The 21,247-nt window shown below is 50.1% G+C and overlaps 1 protein-coding gene across 1 annotated transcript in view; it reads left to right on the top strand.

Moving 5' to 3' along the window:
• Positions 1–1,819: 1,819 nt before the first annotated feature.
• GABBR2 (gamma-aminobutyric acid type B receptor subunit 2) overlaps positions 1,820–21,247 on the top strand; it is a 365,224-nt gene continuing 345,796 nt past the window's right edge. The window contains exon 1 of the mRNA XM_065878972.1: positions 1,820–2,140. Coding sequence (XP_065735044.1) covers positions 1,820–2,140 — 321 coding nt within the window. The remainder of the gene's footprint in view (positions 2,141–21,247) is intronic.

Raw genomic sequence — 21,247 nt, 5'->3', positions numbered from 1 at the left:
GTTACTTTCCAGGAGTTGGGCTCGGCCTCTCCTTTCCATCTTCATGCTTCCTGATAATAACATAGCATATGATTCAGGGCTGCCCCTGCCTCACTCCAGAAGAGCGAGTCTGTGGACAACGTGTGGTCCAGCTCCTTCACTACATGCCCAAGGGAACCAAGGTCCAGAACAATTCAGAGTCAGGGCAGCTAGTTTCCTTCCCACAGGGGAACCTGTTCCCCATCCTGACTTCCACTGCACTGTGTACAGAGCTCTTGTGGCTCTGGGTTTCAGTCCTCTCTCAGTAGTTCTGTGTTCTTCAGTAAGCTATGGAACCTCTCTGTGTACTGGTCTGTAAAGTGAGGATGATGAACACAGTATTGGTTCCTAGGGCTATTGTGTGTGTTCCATAATAAGGCAGGTAGCAAGTGTTCAGTAAAGGTTAAATTCCCAACCTTGTTAACAAGGTCATCCATATTGCCCACAATGGTTGGTTCAGGCTCAAGGAGGTTTTCTGATTTGATGTCCTATTGTGTCCCCCTTATTATTCACCTCTTGGGATTTTGTATTTTCATGACCACCACGGTTCCTATTCTTCAAGCTTGGAGAGGTACACGGGGCCTGAGGCACTAGGTCAGATTACAGGACTGCTTTGCTTAATTAAGGCTAGTCAGTGCAGCCGGTGCTACCTGTTATAGAGAGGGCCAAGTCGAGGGGAGCATGGGTCCGCTCTGGCCTGAGGACTGTACTCCGACCTGGGGAGGCGGGGGTGGGTGGGTGGGAGATTTCTAGGGCGGAGCCCCCTTTGGGAATGGGGACGTGGGGAGGTCAAACGCCTGGAGGGGGCAGTAGCACACGCAAGGTGAAGACCATATTCTCTTGGGGTTGGCAAAGGGCGGTTCAGGCTGGTGGGGAAGGAGGGGGCTTTCAGCCAAGCCCAAAGGGCTGGACACCTCAGCACCAAGGGGCGTTCGAACGCCGTTGGCATCTTTGGCCGCCCCGGCCGCCCCTTCGGGCTCAGTCAGGGTCACCTAGACACCCGCGCAGAGCAGGGGAGTGTAGGCTGCAGGTGCCTCTAGGACGCCTCAGTGGCGCGCTCGCAAACCAGACGTTCCCAGCCAAACCTCCAAGAAGCAGTCCCAAATCACCGTGCAGGTGCTACAGGAAGCGCTCGGAGAAGCGGCGGCGGCCACTGCGTGTGCCAGTACGCCGTCCTCGTTCCCTCAGCCGCTATACCCGGGCCCTAAGGTCCCGGGCGGTCGCGGGCAGCCCGCGTGGCGGAGGGCCGGGGGCGCGTGTGTGCGTGTGCTGGGAAGGCGGCCCTCCCCGCGGCCGCCGCAGCGCCAGTGCCTCCCCTCCCCCGGCGCGCACGGCCCGTCCCTGTCCCCGGAGGCGGCCCGAGCCGCCGCGGAGCAGCCTCGCCTTCGCCTCCCGCGTTTCCTACCGCCCGCCCTCCCCCGGCCGGGCTCCAGAGGCTGCCGCCGAGCGGCTCCCGGCGGGAGAGCGGCTCAGAGCGTGCACGGGGGCGGGCGGAGGCGGCCCGGTTCGGGGCAGCCGCGCTGGAGAGAGGCGCGCGCGAAGACGCCGGCCCCCCTCTCCGCGTTCGCTCGCTCGTTCCCCGCCTCCCGCACTCCGCTCGTTCCCACCCCTTCCCGGCGTGATTGATCCGTCACGGGCGCCGCCGCTGCCGCCGCCGCCGCGGCCGTTCTGAGCCGAGCCGGAGCCGGAGCCGGGGCCGGCGCCATTGCGCGGGCGCCGCGGGGAGAGCTTGGCGCGGGGCGGCGGGCCGGGCCAGGCCATGCGGGCCGAGTGAGCCGGCGCCCGCAGCCCGCGGCGCGGCATGGCTTCCCCGCCGAGCTCCGGGCAGCCCGGGCCGCCGCCGCCGCCGCCACCGCCGCCCGCGCGCCTGCTGCTGCTCCTGCTGCTGCCGCTGCTGCTGCCGCTGGCGCCCGGGGCCTGGGGCTGGGCGCGGGGTGTCCCCCGGCCGCCGCCCAGCAGCCCTCCGCTCTCCATCATGGGCCTCATGCCGCTCACCAAGGAGGTGGCCAAGGGCAGCATCGGGCGCGGCGTGCTCCCTGCGGTGGAACTGGCTATCGAGCAGATCCGCAACGAGTCGCTCCTGCGCCCCTACTTCCTCGACCTGCGGCTCTACGACACCGAGGTGAGTGTCGGCCGCCCGTGCCGTCGGGGCTATGGGGGCGATGGGGGAGGGCGTGTTGGACAGAAGCAAGCTTTGGCCCATGGGTAGAGCCCTGATTGAGCCTGCCGAGGGCACCGCGCGGGCTGGGGCTCAGTGCTTACCCTCTGGGTCCCGCGGGCTTGGTTGGCACAGCCAGTACCAAGATTTGCTGAACATCTTCCTCCTCTGGGATTGTATGTGTGTGTATGCTTGTGGGGTGTGGGATAGAAGACTAGGGTCTCCTTTGCCCAGAGAAGGAGTGGAGAAGGTGGTAACTGAACCTCCCCAAAAGCCTGCAGTGGTCGCCCCTGCCCAGGTCCCCGCTGGTGGGGCTGTGGAGTGCTAGGTGGGAAGAACAGGCGCATTGACTCTAAACTGGGCCATCCGGGGCTAGAGAGGCCGCGGGCCTGCTCTCGGATCCAGGAAAGCCGAGCTGTGCTTTGAGGTCCGGAGGACTCGGGGACCCGAGGGGCTGGAGGGCGCAGCAGGGCTGGACGAGCTCGGAGCCAGTACTACTCAGGCCGGCGTGGGGCCGCCGGCTCTGCAGCGCTGCTGCCTGCATGTATCCGGCGCTGCCTATGGCCCGAGCGGTTTTCTGAGGAGACCCCCTCGGGCTGGTTGATCAGAGAGTGCCCTGATCAGGTCTCGCCCCGGGCACGCGAGGGTGTGCAGCCGCGCCGCTGCTGGTGGCCGGGCGGCTGCAGGCGCAGATTCCCCGGGCGCAGACTTGAAGCACGGACTTGGAGCGCAGCACCCGGTTTGCCCTCCCTGCCCCCTTCTCTGAGGGGAGCCGAAGAGCCGAGAGCTTTCCATCCCAAGCCCCCTCCTCACACCCTCAGCTTGCATTCCGGCTGCAGCAACAGTGCACACCTTCACCGCCCGCCCGAGGGCTGGGGTGCGCCTAGGGGGCTCAGAGGAGGGATCGCGGGCCGCGCGAGGTCGGGTTTGCGAGTTTTTCGGGACTGAGGGAGCCCTTACGCTCCGGCCGCAGCATCTGAGACGCGGCCTGAAGGGGGCAGTGATTTCCTGTGCAGTACGCTCGGTTGGCGCCTCTTCCACCGCGCCAAAGCCCGGCCGAGGCGCTGGGCTTGATTGACCCGGCTTCCTGGGGCTCCTTGGGCGCTTCTGCTCGAGCCCTGGTGCAAACCCCTTTCTGAGAGCAGGGTCGCGCTGCCGCGTTGATCGTGCAGCCTAGGCTACACTTCCTTCTCTGTGTGCCCCCCCCCCCTTTTTTGGTCCCCGGAGAAAGAACAGAAATCTGGATTGCATCTTATTCCCCACCTCTCCCCTTCACTGATGAACCAGCCTGCTCTGCGCTGTAAATAAAAGGTGAAGAAACGGGTGGCAGTTGGTGGCGGTGCACGCAGGCTGCTGCAAGCAGAGAAGCTTCCTCTGCCCCAGGAGGATGTAAGCTGGGTAGCTGTGCAGAGCCAACCCGTGTGGAATCATTTCTGAATGACATTCCTGTCTTCTCCAGAACATTTCAAGTTCTCTGGGGTAGTTGCCTGGCACACATAAACGGGAGGGCAATGCAATTATACCGAACCATGTCTTCTGGATACTATTTCTCTGGTGCTCCATCTATATCTATCTATCTATTTTTGTTTTGGAAAGGACACGGAGAGCCGGTTCTTTGGAGACAAAACCATTTATGGACAGGGCAGCCCTGCTTGCATCATCACCAAATATTGTCAGCTGCATAATGTTTTCACCATCAATTTATTCCCTTCAGAAAGCTTCCCTGAAAGAGATTTCATATTAGCTTGTTAGTAGCAGCAAAGGGAAGGGTGCTCAATTTCAGGGTGTGGGTTGATGCTTTTATATTTTATTTTTCAAGTGTGTCTTGATGACTTTCTGAGTGAGAGGGGGCCTAAAGTCAAGAGGATGAGGCAGTCAGAAGGCACTTCAGCTCAGGGGAAGGAGGGCAGAGGGTATAATCTCAGCCTCACGCAAGCAGGGAAGCATATCTCGCCATTTGAAGGGGCACCGAGCATGGGCTTTGGGGTGGCTTTAACCTGGCTTCTGGTCAGAAACCTAGTATCTTCCCTGTGGGTGACCTTGAGCAAGGTATTGATCTCTCTAAACCTAGATTTCCACTTCTGAAAGACTGGGACTATTATATGTACTCCCCAGGATGGTATTGTGATGCTTAAGGGAGATAGCAGGCTGGAATGGAAAACGCCTTGAGCTGGCAGGTGCAGCGGCCAGTGCTCTGTCTGGCATGCTGTAAGCACTATATAAACGTTTCCTGCCTTCCTTCCTTCATTTTCCTCTGGTGTGGATTCACAAGTAGGACATTGTGACTTCAGATGTGATAAAATGGTCACAACTAAAATATTGACTGCTTATTTGTTTTGCTCACTTCTGAAATCTCATGAAGGCTCAGTGAAGTTACCACCAGAAAAAAAAGAATCTTGGCTTACAATCAAACAAATATGTATCTCTTGCCATGAAGTGTCATGGTTAGGAGAACACCCGGGTGATATAATACTTAATTTTTTCAAGTGGTCCATCTTTAGAGTACAGGTACTTTCTCTCTAAGCCGAAGTAAAGGATCAATCTGGGTAATTGCAGCAAAATCCACAGTGATCTAAAGGGTGTTTGGGGCTTGTGTTAGAGTGTGTGGACCCTGTTTTATTCAGATAGGATGTCTTTATGGATTGTATATACCCCCTTGTCACTTGCTGGGTGTGTCACTTGTTGTCTGTAGACTTGAATGCAGGATGGATGTGGTGAACACATTTTGGCTGGCTTTGCTAACATTTGCTGTCAGTCAATGGCCAGAGACAGTGGGCAGCCAGGGTGGACCTCTGTCCACACAGTCTTCAAAGAGATGGAGATTTAGCAAAACATGGGTTGATCTGATCATTGGGACTAGCCTGTCTCAATAAAGGAGCCTCCCACACACACTTATTCAGTTGCCCCTCTCCTGTAATTAGAATAGCAATAAAGCATTCAAAGCCCCACTCAGTGCCATGTGTTTGTAAAAATGAAACATCCCAGCAGAGCATCTGCTAGGCAGGACCTCTCTTCTCTGGTGTACCTCAAATCACATCAGCAAATACTTCTTTATGTATTCCAAGGAAGATTTGAGTATATAAAAGCACAAGCAAGACAATTGAAAAAACAGATAAAAGGAAGCATCAGAAACCACATAGAAGCATGCAAGTTACCGAACCCAGAACCTGGGCTAAGATGGTTACTGCATTTTTGTAAATTAAATTTTAGCTCTGAGCCTCCTGGCAGTCAAGGTTAAAAGGTAAACATGGTAGATTACATTACTTACGTGTTTGTTTAAAAGACTCTGAGGGACTGTGTCTTTTTTTTCCATAAAAGTTTTGCAGGTTCAGAAATGTTCTTCATGTGATTGTTTCTCATTCTTTGGTAGCCACATTAATAAAAGTAAATAATAACCAAGGGATGAGTTAAAAAATAATGTCACCTTTTCTGATTTGATTAAAGTAATTTTCATTTTGGAAAAATAGAAAATTGTAGAGAAGCATTGAAAAAAATTGTCTATAATCCACCTACACAAAGGTAATTGCATCTAATAATTAGTATTATTCCCTTCCAGTTGCTGGTGTTTACTATTTTGTGTGCTTGAAATCTCTATGCACCCTTTTATTTTTGTTTCATTCAGTTAATGTTATAGCATGTCCTTAAATCTTCTTTGCAAAGATGAATTTTAGAGGCTATTTACTATTCTATCCTATGGGTGCCCCATAAGTATTAAATCATTCCCCTACTGTTGGATTTATATGTTTTCCCCTTGGTACTATTTTAAATTATTCTGTAATAAACTTGGGAAAAGTTCAGGGAGCCAAAGGAGCACATTCCAGGTGTGCACCTCTCAGAAGGTCTACCCTGTTGCAGGGATCCAGCTTGGAAAACCCAGAGAAAACCTAGTGATCGGTGAGCACATCCTTTTCTTGAGTGGTTTTGCCAAATATCTGTTCTCTCATTCATTGTGCTTTAGAGAGGACCTAAACAACTGTTGGATGGAGGCCGAGCTTTTCAGGAGGTCTGAGTACAGCTTAGTAGCCATTGGGCACCTACTGCAGTTGCTGGTACTACAGAAAGGCGTAAACCCAGCACTGGGCTCAGGAGAGGGGCTGGTGCACAGGGCAGAACAGAGCAAGCACATGCTTGTCATTTTCAGTGCAAGGTAGAAAGTAAGCTGTCTTGATGGTTGCACATTTCTGTGACTATACTAAAAACCATAGGACTGTAGACTTTAAAAGAATGAATGTTATGGTGCGTGAATTGTATCTCAACATAGCCGTTCTTAGAAATAAAGAGATAGAAAATGAGCTCTTTTAGAATCAGGCTCACATCTTTGTGGTTATACCCCATTGCCTTGCATGGTACCTCACCCTTAGTAGTTGTATTGCTTAGGAACCTTGTTGCAGGTGACAGAAACCTAATTTTAACTGGTTCATGTGGCTGAAAAATCCTGGAGTGGGCTGTATTCAGGTATGGCTGAATCCAGTCCCTCTCTGTTGCTTGGCTCTGATTTCCTCTGTGTTTGGCTTCACCCTCAGTCAGGCTCTCCCCATTTGGCTGTACAGATGGCCCCTAGCAGCTGCAAGTTTACACACTCCCAGTTTAGAAACTCCAGTAAGAAGAGTGTTTCTTTCCTGACGTTTTCAACAAAAATTCCAAGCTCAGCTCTCATTGGCTTGAGTTGGGTCATGTGTCTATCCCTGAACCAATAACATGATGCTGACAGGCCTGGGATATCCGCCAGCCTTTCATGGAGGAAGAAGGAGGTGAGGCCAGCCCCACCCAACCACATGAATACAGAGTGGGGAAGAGGTGATTCCTCGAAGCTCATCAGAGGCTGTTAAAGGCGGGTGGATGCCAGGTGGGTCTGATCACAGATATCCACTTGGGGAATGCTAAATTCAAGAAAGCAGCAATAGATGCCAGGGACATTAGGAGAAAGGGAAGCTCACATCTAGGTCTCCTGGAGGAGAAGAAGTCAAGGTGAGTCTGGAAGGGTGAATATAATGTTGACACAGAGAGGTGTGGGCTCAGGGAGATGGAGGTTGGATCCTAGGAAGGATCCCCAGGATCAAAGGATAAAGGCCACAAAGTGTGAAGTGTGTCTGGGGAGCACTGACTTGTTATGTTTTCACCTGAGTGCAGGGTTCGTAGAGGGAAAGGCAGCCTGGTGGTGGGCATGAAAGGCCTTGAATGCCCTGTCAAGAAGTTTAGACTTTATTCTGGAGTGGTGAGGAGCTGTGGGAGGTTTTCGAACATGGATGTGACAAGATTAAGGCTGATAAGAACATAGAGGCTGAATGGTAGACAGGAGAGGGTGGAGATAGAAAAGTCAGGAAGCTATTGTAGCAGTTGAAGGGGGAGATACTGGGGCCTGAGCAGAGATGGAGAGCCAGTGTGAGGGGATGGAGGCACTCTGAGGCCTGACTGGGTGGGAGGGGCGGCAGAGGGGGAGCAATGACATGCGCGGGGTATCTGGCAGGCAAGATAGTAACTGAAGTCAGTTGCACTGCAGGGGAATGAGGAGAGAGTCCCTGAGGGGATGCGGCTGGGCACAAAACCAGACCCTTCAGCTCCCCTAGCTCCAAGCACCTGTTAGATGAGCTTCTTAGCATGTCAGGGGGCCTGGGTTTGTATCCCCATTGGGTACCACGTACCTGCCTGGTGACCTTAGGCAAGCCACTTTGCCTCTGTTTCTTCATCTGTAAAATGGGGCTAATATACTAACTGCCTGATAGGGTGTGGGGAACAAATGAGACCATCCGGGTAAAGTAATTCAGTGCTTGGTACACTGTGAATGCTCAGTAAATATTCACTTCTGTTTTGTCACTATTCTCGTTATTCCTGTACCATGTGGTGATGATTATGTTGATCTCACAGATCTGTAGTAGGGATAAACATGATGGATGTGGAACCTCAAAACATGATGTAAATGTAAAGCCGTGTTATCTGTAATCTTGCTTTCTAATGCCGCGTTGCTGAGAGCGGTGTCGGAGAGAGACCATGCGAGCACGAGATCTTTATTCATGTGTATCTTCCAGCACATCTTACATTTTGCTGTGTGTCATAGCCATCTTTGTCTGTTTCTCCCCCACTGGACTGTAGCTCTGTGAGGGCAGGGCTGGTCCTATTCCACAGTGGTTTTACATACAGTGGGCATCAGTGAATGTTTGCTGAACTGAACTATAAGTGAATAAATTAGAATCTGCCTTCTGAATTAACTTCCCATAGGATGAATGATTTCTCTGGATCACTTCCCCAGGGTCTTTGCTCCACCTCTCCATCACCATAGGACTTAGGGGACCCCATATATCAGGATCAAGCTGAGCTGCCTTCTGCATGTTCCCACCAGCAACAACCCCTCAACTTCCCTGGTATGAGGGAAATACCCTTGGCCATGCCGTGCCTGCCCCCGACCAATTCCTCAGACCTAGCCAGGCACCCAGTAGAAGGTGGGTGGGATAACACACTAGGGCCTGTTTAGAACTAGGTATTGGGCTAAGCATGTTAGCTCGCTTCCTTTATCTTTAAAGAGCTCTTGTTCATGTGTTTGGCCTCCCCTCTTGTGGGACCATCAGCTTCTTCATGAAGAGATGTGAGATTTCAACAGGGAAATGAACAAGCTGGAAGTGTAAGATAGGGGTGAAAATAGAGGTGCTAAATAAATATATAGAGAGGATATATAGCTTTTGTTAGTCAGGGTGGACTAGGCTATGCTGCGTTAGCAGACAAATCCTGAAATCTCTGTTGCTTGACACAGTCACATTTATATACTGTTCACCCAAATCCAGTGAGGGTCAGAGCCTCCTGGCAGGCTCTCCTCCAAGTGAGAACACAGGGCCCCAGGCTGCTCTTGTGCTGTCACTCTTCCATCTTTTGGCTTCAAGAAGATGGCGAGTAGGAAGGACTCCACAGGGAAGGCACACTAGGTTTTGACCATCTTTACTTGGAAGTGACATGTATTATTTCTATTCATATTTCATTGACCAGAAGTAGTCATTGACCAGCTTAACTTGAAAGGAGGCTGGGGTGTGTAAAGGAGCATGTGGATGTCTTGGACACTTGTCATTTGGGGTCCTTCAAGAAGTACATGCCAAGATGGATTTATAAGTGCCAGAGTTTTGGGGGGGAATACCAGTGAAAGATAAAAGAGGAGGTAGGGAAACCCTCAGACCACAATGCTGTTCTGACACCTGTGAAAGGAGAGGGGAAGGAAGGAGAGTTGGGAGGAGGAGTCTCAGAAAGTCTTGGCCAGCCCATTGGGGTGCTCCAGAGCAAAGATTGCCCATTAGAGTAGTCACATATTAGAGACCAAAAGAGCCAGACTCTAGAATCCCTGTGCAACTTAGTCACTGGCTGCAGGCTCCCTGGGAAAAAGGTGTCCTTAGCTTAATTAAACACTATGACAGATGTTGAAGCTACAACTGAAGGCTTAGCTGATGGTACTTGTCCTGTAGGTTCTCTTTTTAAAGGAGACGTGAGTGGCCCACCTAGATGGCTGCCACAGCTCCACCTATTTCTGCCTCAGTGTCCTAATTCTATACGCGCTAATGGAGAAAATTTTCTGCCAGGCCCTTTTCTAGGCTCTGAGATACAGAGTTGGATGTGGCATGGACCCTGCCCTTGAGGATCTCATGGCCTAACTGCTGGTCACCTAACCATGGTAGGTAGGAGTCAGGGGAGGATGCTGGGGAAGGCATACCCCTTCTGGAGGCACCTGTTTGGTCATTCCCCATGTTGTTTGGGAATTAAATGTAAGTGGCTTCTTATTGCTGACTTTTTTTGTTATTTATTTTGGTTCTAGGAAGGTGAGAAACTTAAATGGCGTAAGTTGCCCAGTGAGCATCTGCATTCATCTCCTTCTTTATTTTATTCTTATTCTCTCTGCTTATATAATGATGTGCAGTGAGGCTGGTGAGATGTCTTCCTCTCTGTACCTTTCTAGGAACCAGCAGGTGTGCCAGCCTGAAACCTTGGAAGTGTGAGCTTCAGATGGGGTCAGCGGTCTGGGTTCTGGTGCTAGGTTAGTTGCTAAGTCTTTGCTCCTCTGTGAATTGCAGCACCGATTGAGGATCTCTGCTCCGTTGTAAGCACTGCAAGGGCAGACATGGGGTGTGTCTGGGTCTGTTGTGCACACCTCTGCCCCTCCAGGCAGTATCTCAGGGCCAGGCGCAGAGCAGGAGCTCAATAAACATTTATTGAACAAATAGATCTAAAAGACTGAAACTCAGCTCTCTGATTTTAAGAGGCTAAATGGGTGTAGTTGTAACAAATTGAGGAAGTGCTTTGTATGCCAAGCCACGTGGGGTGAGCTTTCTGCTTGCTCTTTATTCGTACTTCGGTGCTTTGGGGGGCCCAGTAGTTGTGGAGTGCAGAGGGAAAAGGGTACTTGTTGGATGTTCCAACAGAAGATTTTGTGCAAAGCTAATGTCAGTCTCTTCTCCCCTGACAAACATACACAGCATCCTCCAAGATCCTCCAACATCAAAACCTGGGAAAGAAATACTTTCCAGCATCTGACAAGCATTATGGTTTTAGGAGATTAGTTTATAGGAGCAGTATTCGAACTGGTAGTTGGTGGGTGTAGGGATCGGGTTCTGATACCCCACTCCCACCTCCAGGAACTGTGAGAGCCACAGAGACTGGACTGGGCTCTCGTCCTAGTAGACACTGTAGGAATGAAGCCAAGTCATCAGCATTGGTGAGCCAGGTGATCTAGTGGCAGGTCTGAGTATAGTGAATAAAGAGGTGTCCTGGGATCCCCTGAACAACAAGACATATTCCAGGTGCCCTGCTCCTGGGCTGGAAGCTACTGCTCTTCATCCTTCCATGGTCAGGACTGATTCAGGAACTGGGTAACCTCAGTCTGGAGTGACTATTTCTCTGACCTGGTTTTGGTCTGGAGCCCAAATCAGATAACCAAGTTTATTAGAATCACGTGCAAAATAAGAGTAAATTGGTTATGAGCTGATGTTTGAAGGTCTGGGAATTCTTGCTTGAGTGAAGGGCATGAACATTGTGACACCTTTGGGGGCTGATTGGGGTGTCCTTCTTTTGCCAACTTTCTACTTTTTCAGTCTTTTTTGAACAGTCTACATTGCTGGAAGGATGAAGTGTCATTGTCATGTAGAAAATTCGTGGTAGATCCAAAGTACTGAGTAAATGGATTCATCTGTCTTCATCAGTGCCCATGTCCCACAGCTGCTGGCTGAAGCAGACCCCCCCCCCCCTTCTCCTGCCATTTGGCAAGGACATCCTCGGTCACCGTTCAGATAAAATGTAGCCAAAGAAGGACTGTGGAGTGGTGCATTATTGCCGCTCTCCTGGCGTAGGGTCAGGAGGTGGCAGAGAGAAAATGATATTTTCACACGCTGCCCATGATCCACTTGACTTTGTTCAGAGGGAACTGATTTTGAAAGCAACAGCCATCCTTATAATAATCACTATATTGTCCAAATCACTTTGGTTCTGGAACTGCCCATTCACTGAAGCTTTTCTGAGAATGCCCAGAATTGTTTCAGGGATTTAACTGGCAGACAGGGACCTGGAAGCCCACTCCAGGGCGTATGATCAGAGCCCATGCAAATGCTCCCACCCAGCCTGGCTCAGAGCGCCTTGCCTTTGATAGAAAAAGAATTGGCTAGCCTGTCACTCCATAGAGTGTCCTCTCAGGGCCAGACTGACCCTGCTGACCTCCTTGCTGGACTCTGAATTCTAGAAACGTTGGGAAGCCTTTGGAGGGCTTCTAATCTTGTCATTTAAAAAAGGAAAAGGTAAAGGAAACATTATTTGCAAGTGTGTAGGTGAAAGAAAAGAGACTACAACAAGAGTAACTCACCTTTATCCTGCGCTTAGCACCTATCAGTCCTATGTCAGGTACTTATTTAATTCTCACGCCAATTTGATGCGGTAGTTGCTATTATTGTCTGCATTTTACATGTGAGACTTAGAGAGGTTAAGTGACTTATTTAACATCACAACCGACCAAGTGGTGCCCTGGGATTTCAATCGGATGGTCTGACTTTGATCTCTGCTGCTTAAATACTAATGTGAAACAGCATCTTCATATGGGAGTTATCTTCCTCCCATGAAAGCAAGTGGCACGTTTTGTCAGTAGCTGCCGCTTCTCTTTTTTTGGATGAATTTCACCCAGCTGCTTGCCTCTCCCTCTAATTCAGCCTCATCCTCACCCATTTCCCTGTCCGCCCACTCAGACACACAGCGGCGCTGAACTCTCTACTCACTTTAAGTGTGTCTGTCTACACACCTAGCTCACATGGATCCGCTCTCTGCTTCCCTTGCTTCGGCAGAACTTGTCACCTCCTGTAGTGTTTACTCGGGGTGTCAGTGTTTGTCTCTGTTTGTGTGTCTCCTGTTAGATCATGTCGAGAGCAGCAGTAGTGCGTCCTTTACACATGTAGCTCATACTTGCTAAGCACCTACTTGGTGCCAGGCCCAGGGCTGGTTATAGGGCATGTGGAGGTGAGTCTGAAACAGCAGTGCTTTCAAAGAGAGGCCACCGGGGACCGTCACTATGCAGCATAAGGAGCGTGATGGTGCAGCCTGGGGCAGGTGCAGGGGCTATCACCCAGATGCAGAGGACCTTTAGGACCACTGACCCAGCGTGCTGGTCAGGTGGCCTCCCTGTTTGATACCCTGACTCATCATTGTTCTGGGAATGGGAACAAGACTTCTTCCTGTGCCCTTGAAGGCCCTGTAGTCTGCCCTGTTCACTCCCAGCTTCATTGCTGAGCACTCTCCCCTTTCCCTCTGGTCCTAGACATGTGTTCCTTTCAAGTTTCTCTGGCGATTGTGCTCAGAGAGTGTGCAAAGGACCTTTGCACAAGCTGTTTCCACCATCTGGAATGGCTTTTGCCATCTTTCTTCATCTTTTAGATACCAGCTCAAGTGTGCTTTCTGCATCCTCCCTGATTGGGAAAAATCCCCTATTACAATTTCTCTAAGAACCATGAACCTTTGTAGTGCTTATCACAGTTGCAATTTTAAATTGTTGGATTATTTGATCAATTTTGGTCTTCCCCTATTCTGCCCGGGCACTGTGAACTTAGTCTGTTTTGGCTTACAATAGTGCCTCGCACAGTTTCTAGCACATGGTAGGTGCTCAATAAATATTTGCCGAATGAATGGATGAGTGCTGAAGGATTGTTTATAATGGCTTCTATGTGTTTTCCGATGCCCGGGCAGTGTGGGGAAGACACCTGGACACTGTGGAAAGACCATCACAGATGGAATCAGAAACGTGTGTGTGCTGTTGCTGTTCACTCCTTGAGCCTCAGTGTCCTCATCTGTGAAATGGGGATGATCCTTTCTCAGAGGCTTTTTTTTTTTTTTTTTTTTTTTGCAGTACGCGGGCCTCTCACTGTTGTGGCCTCTCCCGTTGCGGAGCACAGGCTCCAGATGCGCAGGCTCAGCGGCCATGGCTCACGGGCCCAGCCGCTCCGCGGCATGTGGGATCCTCCCAAACCGGGGCACGAACCCGTGTCCCCTGCATCGGCAGGCGGACTCTCAACCACTGCGCCACCAGGGAAGCCCCTCAGAGGCTTATTTTGAAGGCTGACATAGAGCACGCATGTAAGACATTAAGTACAGGGGGCCATGTTGAGTAGGCACCCACTAAATTTTATCGTTGTTATTTTATTATAATGCATATGAAAACATAAAATGCTGTGTAGTCACATAAAAACTGGTTCTTATTTCAGTGGGGGATTGTGTGTTTGAGGCCAGCCAAGAAGTATGAGATCTGTGTCTGAGCTTCACTGAATGGGATTCTAAGTGAAGTGGTTGTTTCTAAATCCCTGTCCATTTCCAGAAGGATCCCTGCCCATTTCCAGAAGCATCTGTGCACTGAGAGCTCAGTGGTGAATCTGCTCTGGGCCTGGGGCTGGGCTGTTGACCCCAGTGGAGTCCTTATAGTTGAGTGTTGTCACTGCTGGCTATTGTCCACCGCCAAGCCTGGCTGTGAGCTGGGCCAGCCCATGGGGACAGGCACGTCATCTGTTTTGCACCTGCCAAGTCCCCGAGCCCAGGACACAGTCTGCAGGCCCTTGGCGATATCTGTGAGTGGATGAGTGCCTCTGTGTCCGAGCACCTAGCATGGCCCCTGGCACATTGTAAGTGCTTAGCAAATGCTTTTTGCATGAGTGTCGCTAAACACAATGTACAACATAACCATTTTGGATAAAATCACAACTGAGCCTCTAAATGGAGCAGAGGGAGAAGACACGATCAGACATCAGAGGAACGGATGGCTCCACCTGCATACTGGATTTGAAGGCAAGAGAGAAACGTTCTGGTGTTGCCGTGTCAGGAGAACATGTTTCCCTTTAGGCTCCAGAGACAAATCTTTTAGCTTAAGGGCCAGGTGGTTCAGTGGAAAGGGCTCTGTGCTTTTGCCGTGGGTGACCTGTCTCTGGTACTCATTAGGGGATGACCTTGAAGTAGTTGTTTAACTTGTGTACACCTTAGTTTTATTGTCTATAAAATGGGAATAATAATAATGCCTACCCTGCTTGTCCATGGAGTTATTGTGGAGATCGTTGAGGAGGGAGGGAGGGAGAGAGAAAGAGAAAGAGAAATAGATTAATGTGAAACGGCTTTAAAAAGTCGTAAAGAGTTGCAGATACCAGATGTGTCTGAAACTAAACAGAAAGAGTAATTAATTCTGGGTTGTCCTCTCAGGGCCTTTGGATATTTCCAGTAACAACTTTATCAAAGACACAGAGATGCTGTTCACACAGGTGATTCATTCAACTTTCTATTAAAAAAGGTGGGCACAGTATTGGATAAGAACACTGTGGAAGCAGTTAGCCAGGGAGCTGCGGTCTTCTGACCCAGCAGGCTGTCTTACAGAAGCATCTAGAACAAGAAGTGATTAACATGTCTTCCTCTTATCTGTCGGATGTCTTCAGAGTCCAGCCATTCGTCTTTGGCAGGTGTCAGATCCAAGACCATCCACAAGCAAACTATTGAACAAGGTCCAGGGCAGGAGTTTGGTGGTGTGGGAGTTAGGGCCGTCTGCTGCAAGCAGCGATTTGGGATCCAAGCGAGCAAATCATGGGGGTTGCTAGGTTTGGGGGCTGGGGCAAACACTGGCACGTCCGATTGAAATATGAAATGCCCAGACTGGGCCAGGAGTGGGAGGCTGGGATGCCCGTGTGCTGAGCTAATAGTATTTATTTTCTCCAGAAAGAGCTTTGGTTCTTGCCAAAAGATGTACAAGTATTTCATTGAGACCTCAGAGTTCTGGGCCAGGCACTGTGCAGATGACGAGTTTGGTTTGAGAGATTTGGGGACCCCAGTAGTCCCTCCAGCTACGATACCCTCAGAAGAGCACCGGCTGGGCTCCTGTGGATGCTGGTCTTGAGACCATCTGATTGGCTTTGTTTTGGCTACTCTAGATCCTCGGCAGGCTGTGGCCCTAATTCCAGCCTGGTGGCTCCAGGGTGGACGAAATGACAGGTCCTTACTTGAGCCCCTACTATGCACCAGACACTACGCTGGGTGCACTCACACGTGCATCGGAGAAGGCAAGGCGCAGTAGAAAGAGCTTGGACTTCCGAGCCCGAGAGGCCCAGGTCCGGCTCTCGGCCCTGCTGGGTGACCTTGGGGAGGTCGCTTCGCTTGGGGCCTCCCTTCCCTGATGTATAACATGGAGGTTTGATAGCAGATGACCAGCATTGTTTTGAGGACTAAATAAGATAAAAGCATTTGGATCTGGTGCCCAGTGGGTGTTTAGCAGATGCCACAGAGCACAGTACCCATTGGGGATATGACACACTTCTGTTCTGGGGTGAGGCGGGGGCAGAAAGTTGCAGAACTGGTCTCTGAGAATTGCTGTGAGTTCTGGCTTCCGAGGCTGAGGACTTCTGCTGGGTTTTAGTTTGAGTCACCTGGATGGCTCTTTCACTGCACACGTATAAAAAGCCAGGTGCTTCTAGTTTGGGGAGCCAGGGAGGTGGGTGTAACTGGAAGAAGGTCCTGCTCTGGTCTGGCTCTGTATTCAGATGATTCTAGAAGCCCCTCCCTTACTGTTAGGAAGCTTCAAGGTTGCTGGGGTCAGTGGCCCCACTGTCTGAAGAACAGTGGCCCCTGGGAGGGAGAGGAGTGAGACCCTGATCCCTCCCTCTGGGGTTTGAAATTGTTAGGACATGTCTGAGGGGTGACATAGCTTAGAGCAGGGTCTGCTGGAGGAAAGGGCAAAATGAGCTCTGAGGGGAGCTTTGCTTGGAGTGGGGGCCCAGGGCATGGGGTGTCGAGGGCAGGCTGGTGTGAAGATGGGAACTGATGCTGGAATGTCCCTCCTCCTCTGTGACACCCTGGGGAGGCTCTGGGGATGGTGACTGTGTATATAATATAAACTGAAGGTGCTCAGTGTTGAGAACTGTAACCCTCAGTTTCCATCTTGGTTCTGACACTCCCTTGGCCCAGGGTTGACCCCCTCAGGGGACAAGGCCCTGCCCTGGTTTTAGTGCAGACCGCAAGCCTCTGTGGCCAGCACGGCAGCTGAAGGGAACCAAGGCTGGCAGCTGGGCCTGGCTCAGAGTTTGATCTCAGGGACACCTCGAGGGGTGCTGGTGAGGTAGACTCACCAACCTGTCAGCATAGACCACCTGGAGGGCCGGGGCGCACTGTGCTGGGTGCTCCCAGGAGAATGCCTGAGCTGCCCTATCCCTTGCGTCTTTGAACATTCAAATAAATATGACCTTATTTGTACCTCAGTCTGGTACAGTGCAAAGTACAGTTGGTTTCTCATTTAGTTCTGATAATAACTTTATTTAGTAGATATTATTTCAACAACTAAACAAGAATTACAGATTGTGTGTAGTGCTAGAGTTTATTATTTATTCCAAATGCATCACCCAGTAATAACCCAGTAAGAGAGGAATTCTTCCATTAGCCCCATTTATAGATGGGAAAACTGAGGCTCAGAATGATGAGCCCTGGGTGAGACAGTAAGCGGAGACTTACTAAGTCTAAGTCTGCCAGACTCTAAGCCCAGTGGCCTTTGCACTGCCCACAGCTGCCGGGCACACTCTGGCCTAGGCTCATGGGTTATGTGGTTCTGCGCTCTGCTCTGGGTTCACGGGGATCCAGCCAGAAGCCAGGAAGCCATCCATCATGGCTGTTCCCGAAGGTCCTTCAAGAGAGGTGTGTGTACAGATGCAGTTGGCTTCGTGAATGATAAAGTGCTTCCGACTTTATCCTCCTAAGCACCTCAGGAAGGACTGCCGGAGGTGGGCATCCGCAGCAGGTAGATAGACGCTCAGAGCGGCTACAAGGTTGGACCAGTATCCACATGCAGGCCAGTGTCAGCTGGCCACATGGGAGAGGTGGACATTGGGCTCCATTCAGGAACGAGAATGATGCACCTGCCTCATGCCAGGCTGTGGGCATCTGAACGTGACTCAGATATGACATGACAGTGTGGGTAACTCATAAGTGAGCAAGTGACCCTGGCTGAGTGCCTGACTCTTGAGCAGGACTGCCTTGCCACCACTTACCAGCTATGTTAATTTTTGGCAAGCCACTTCATCTCCCGTGCCTCAGTGTTCTCATCTATACAATGGGGTGATAATAACTACCTATTTCATAGGATAGTTATAAAAAGTAAATCAATTAAAATTTGCTGAAGACGTCGACCAGTGCGCAATACATAGTAAGTGCCATAAAAGTCTTGTCAAGTAAAATAAAAGATAAGAGGCTGATGTGAATAGACTCTTAGGGAGGCACAAGTAAGGGCTATAGGAGCATGAAGGGAGGGCTGATGCATTCTCACTGGGTGCAACCTGGGAGGGCTTCTCAGAGCCGGTGACTTTTGAGCTGGGCTTGAGAGAGAGAGGTGGAGATGTTGGAAGAACCCTGTGGGAGGAGGGAACTGCACTAGCAAAGATAGAGGGGTGGGACTTTGCGGGGATAATGTTGAGCCATTCAGGTGAGGCAGGCACATAGGTGACTGACTGCAAAAGACATTGTGGAGAGAGAGCAACGATCTGGAAAAACAACCATCTTTGGGCCTGCAGTGTCTGAAAACATAGTTTTAAATCAATCAGTGTTCACTGAGGGCCTCCTGCAAGGTCATGGCTTCTGGTACTTGCTGTCAGCGCAGAGGCTTCTTGTTGGCTAAAGCTGGAGGATACACCCCTATGTCACCTGGGAGCTGGACAAGGTCATCTGCAGGGACATCACAAAAATTAGGGCTCTGGGGAGAGAACGTAGATCAGGCAGATTTAGTTAAATCTTGGCTTTGTTACTTCCCGAGACTTGTCTTTTGGCAAGCCAGGCCGTCCCTATCCCACTGAGCCTGTTTTTCCTTCTATACAATTTGGTTGTGGGTTCCTGCCTGACAGGGTGGCTGGAAGGCAAGGATGAGAGGAAGTATCCTCTGAGAACGTTGAATGGGAGTAGGACCCAGCCGTGTTTGACACCGATTAGATTCGGAGCGAGCCTGCCATGGTACCATTCTAATTTTAACAATCAAAAAATGACTCAGGGTCTGAAGAGGGCCCAAGATTTCAAAGCTTACTCCAAGTTGGGTCTGTAGGTGGACGTAATAGGTGCAATCAGCTTTACGTTTCTCTTAATGGTTTTCTTGATGAAGGGAAGCGGAGAGCAGCAGGGATCCGTGCTAGAATAACTGTTGGGAAACCTCGGCAGCCAAAAGCCAGGTTGGCAGGCCCAGTCCTGTGGTCTGAGGGCAGAAGGCTGGTGCTGATGTCCCCAAGGTTTTCTGTCAGGCTGATGGGCGCCGGGTCTGGCTACAGAGGTTTCCCTTTTTGACATGGGGTGAGCTATAGACTGCACTGGTCCTCGGGGGCCTGCCTCTGTTTGAGTGTAGCCAGATAGCAGGCAAGGATTAGCACCATCCCCTGCCCGCACATTCCCCAACAGGACAGGCTCTGGGTTTGGAGACAGAAAGGCTTCTGGGGGCGGCTGTTGTTTTGGAGTCTAGTGATTGAGCAGAGTATCTTGAGAGGATGGAGTTCTTAGGGCCCAGCTGGGATGTAGAGTGGCTTTCCTTTTGAGACCTGACAGGTTCCAGCCCTTTTCCCATCTGCTGCAGATCACTTCTTCTCTGAGCAGTGACAGGCCATTCCTAAAACCCATTTGGATGGAAGAGATTCTGAACAGAGCCGTAAAATGGTTTTCTCACAACCGCTGATAAAGAAGTTGATGTATAGAGACTCAACTGGATTTTTGCCAAAATGACTCCCTTCTGGGTGTTTAGAGAAAGAGAGTTGTAATGCCTTAGGGGGAACTGAAGGGAATGGAAGGGATGTGTTCAGAATATAGGTGTGGATCTTGGAAGGCTTGGCCTCGGGGTCTTTCCATTGGAGCTGGGCTCTCTGAGCCTCAGTTTCTTTATCTGTAAAGTGGGGAGGGTACCCTCTACAGCTACCCTCCCAGGGTGATTTTTTGCTTAAATTGGATAATGGCACTGGAGAGCCCTTGAGAAGAGTCAAGATGGGACTGTCTGGGATTGCTAAGTATTTCTGCGAGAGAGCCTTACAGTGGTATTTGTCCAGATACATAAAGAAGGAACTCATGAAAGCTACAGAAAAAGCAGTATTGTGAAAATAATAGGAACTAAAGTAGGTCTCATTTAGGTTTTAGGAAGAAATAGGGCAGTGGATTTAAAGATTGAGCTATCTATTCTTGTTTTTAAGTCAGAATTGACTTTTTAGGGCAGAAAATGGCCAGTTGGATTCTTTCATCCTGTATGAGTTAGAAGTCAGAATGTCAGAGGAGATAAAGGGCCCACCAGAACAAACAAATAAATATATCCTGAAAAGATTTTCTTATGTGGTTTGGATGTGTATAAGAAGCCAGTTTAAGAGTTTTCAGGTCTTTGAATGGTATAAATAATGATAACTGAACTAATAGTGTTATGAACAGCATGGTAGTGCCACAGATCCCTCCCATTCTGACTCCTTTGGAGAAAAGCCAGGTTAGGAGACATCTGCAATGCAGAATATTTTAGAGGATGACACTGGCCTCTGTGGTAGCTGCAACTGTTTGCTTTCTCCAGTCCAGCTCTTCTTCTCTGGAACTGTACAAGATCCTCCAGAAACTGGGGATGTGGGAATTCTGGTTATTGTCTGGGTCCTCTGGGAGCAGGTGTGAAATTGCCCAAGTGAAACCATAGCGTATTTCACCATCAGCACCACCACCATCGTCAGAGTGAACACATTCCATGGGCTTAGTCTCTGTTCTTTACAGTAGTAAATCGTCTACTTGTCATCAAGGTCCTAGGAGATAAGCATTCTTATTGCTCCCGTTTTTCAGATGAGAAAACTGAGGCACAGATAAGTTTAATAATCTGCCTAAATTTACATGGGTAGTAATCGACTAATTTAATCCCAGGCAGTGTGGTTCTAGGGCCCACATCCATAAACATTAAGCACCTCTGTCTTTGTTTCTGGCTTTCAAAGGGACCTCAAAAGATCAAGTGATCCAGTTGTCTGCCTTCCCACACATAATCTTATCATTATCCCCATTTTACAGAAGAGAAAGCTGAGGCCCGGTGTTACAGACTGAATGTTTGTGTCATCCCCCTGCCCCACCACCAAAATTAATATGTTAAATCCTGACTGCCAGTGTGATGGTATTTGGAGGTGGAGCCTTTGGGAGGTGATTAGGATTAGTGTCCTTTTTAAAAAGGAGACCTCAGAGAACTCACTTGCCTTTTCCATCATGTGAGGTTATAGCAAAAGATGGTCGTCTGTGAACCGGGAAGTGATTTCTCACCAGACGAATCTGCTGGTGCCTTGATCTTAGACTTCTCAGCCTCCAGAACTGTGAGAAATAAGTTTCTGCTGTTTATAAGCCACCCAGTCCATGGTATCTGTTCTAGCAGCTCGAACGGACTAAGACACCAAGAGAAGAAGGGACCTGACTTGCTAAAGCCACACAGTGAGATTGCAAGCAAGCTGGACCCAGGTCTTCATTATAGGATTGACCTCCTCCAGAAGTTTCTGCTCTGCCTTTTGGGTGTCTTTCCTCTTTCTGAGAGAGTGAGAGCCACATCAACATGTGGCCCAGATTAGGCTCTTCCTTCTTACCCCTGGC

The sequence above is a fragment of the Phocoena phocoena genome, chromosome 6 (genome assembly GCF_963924675.1).
Source record: "Phocoena phocoena chromosome 6, mPhoPho1.1, whole genome shotgun sequence".
NCBI classification, from domain to species: Eukaryota; Metazoa; Chordata; class Mammalia; order Artiodactyla; family Phocoenidae; genus Phocoena; species Phocoena phocoena.
The sequence above is the reverse complement of the archived record's forward strand: the minus strand, read 5'-3'. Positions and strand labels throughout refer to the sequence as shown.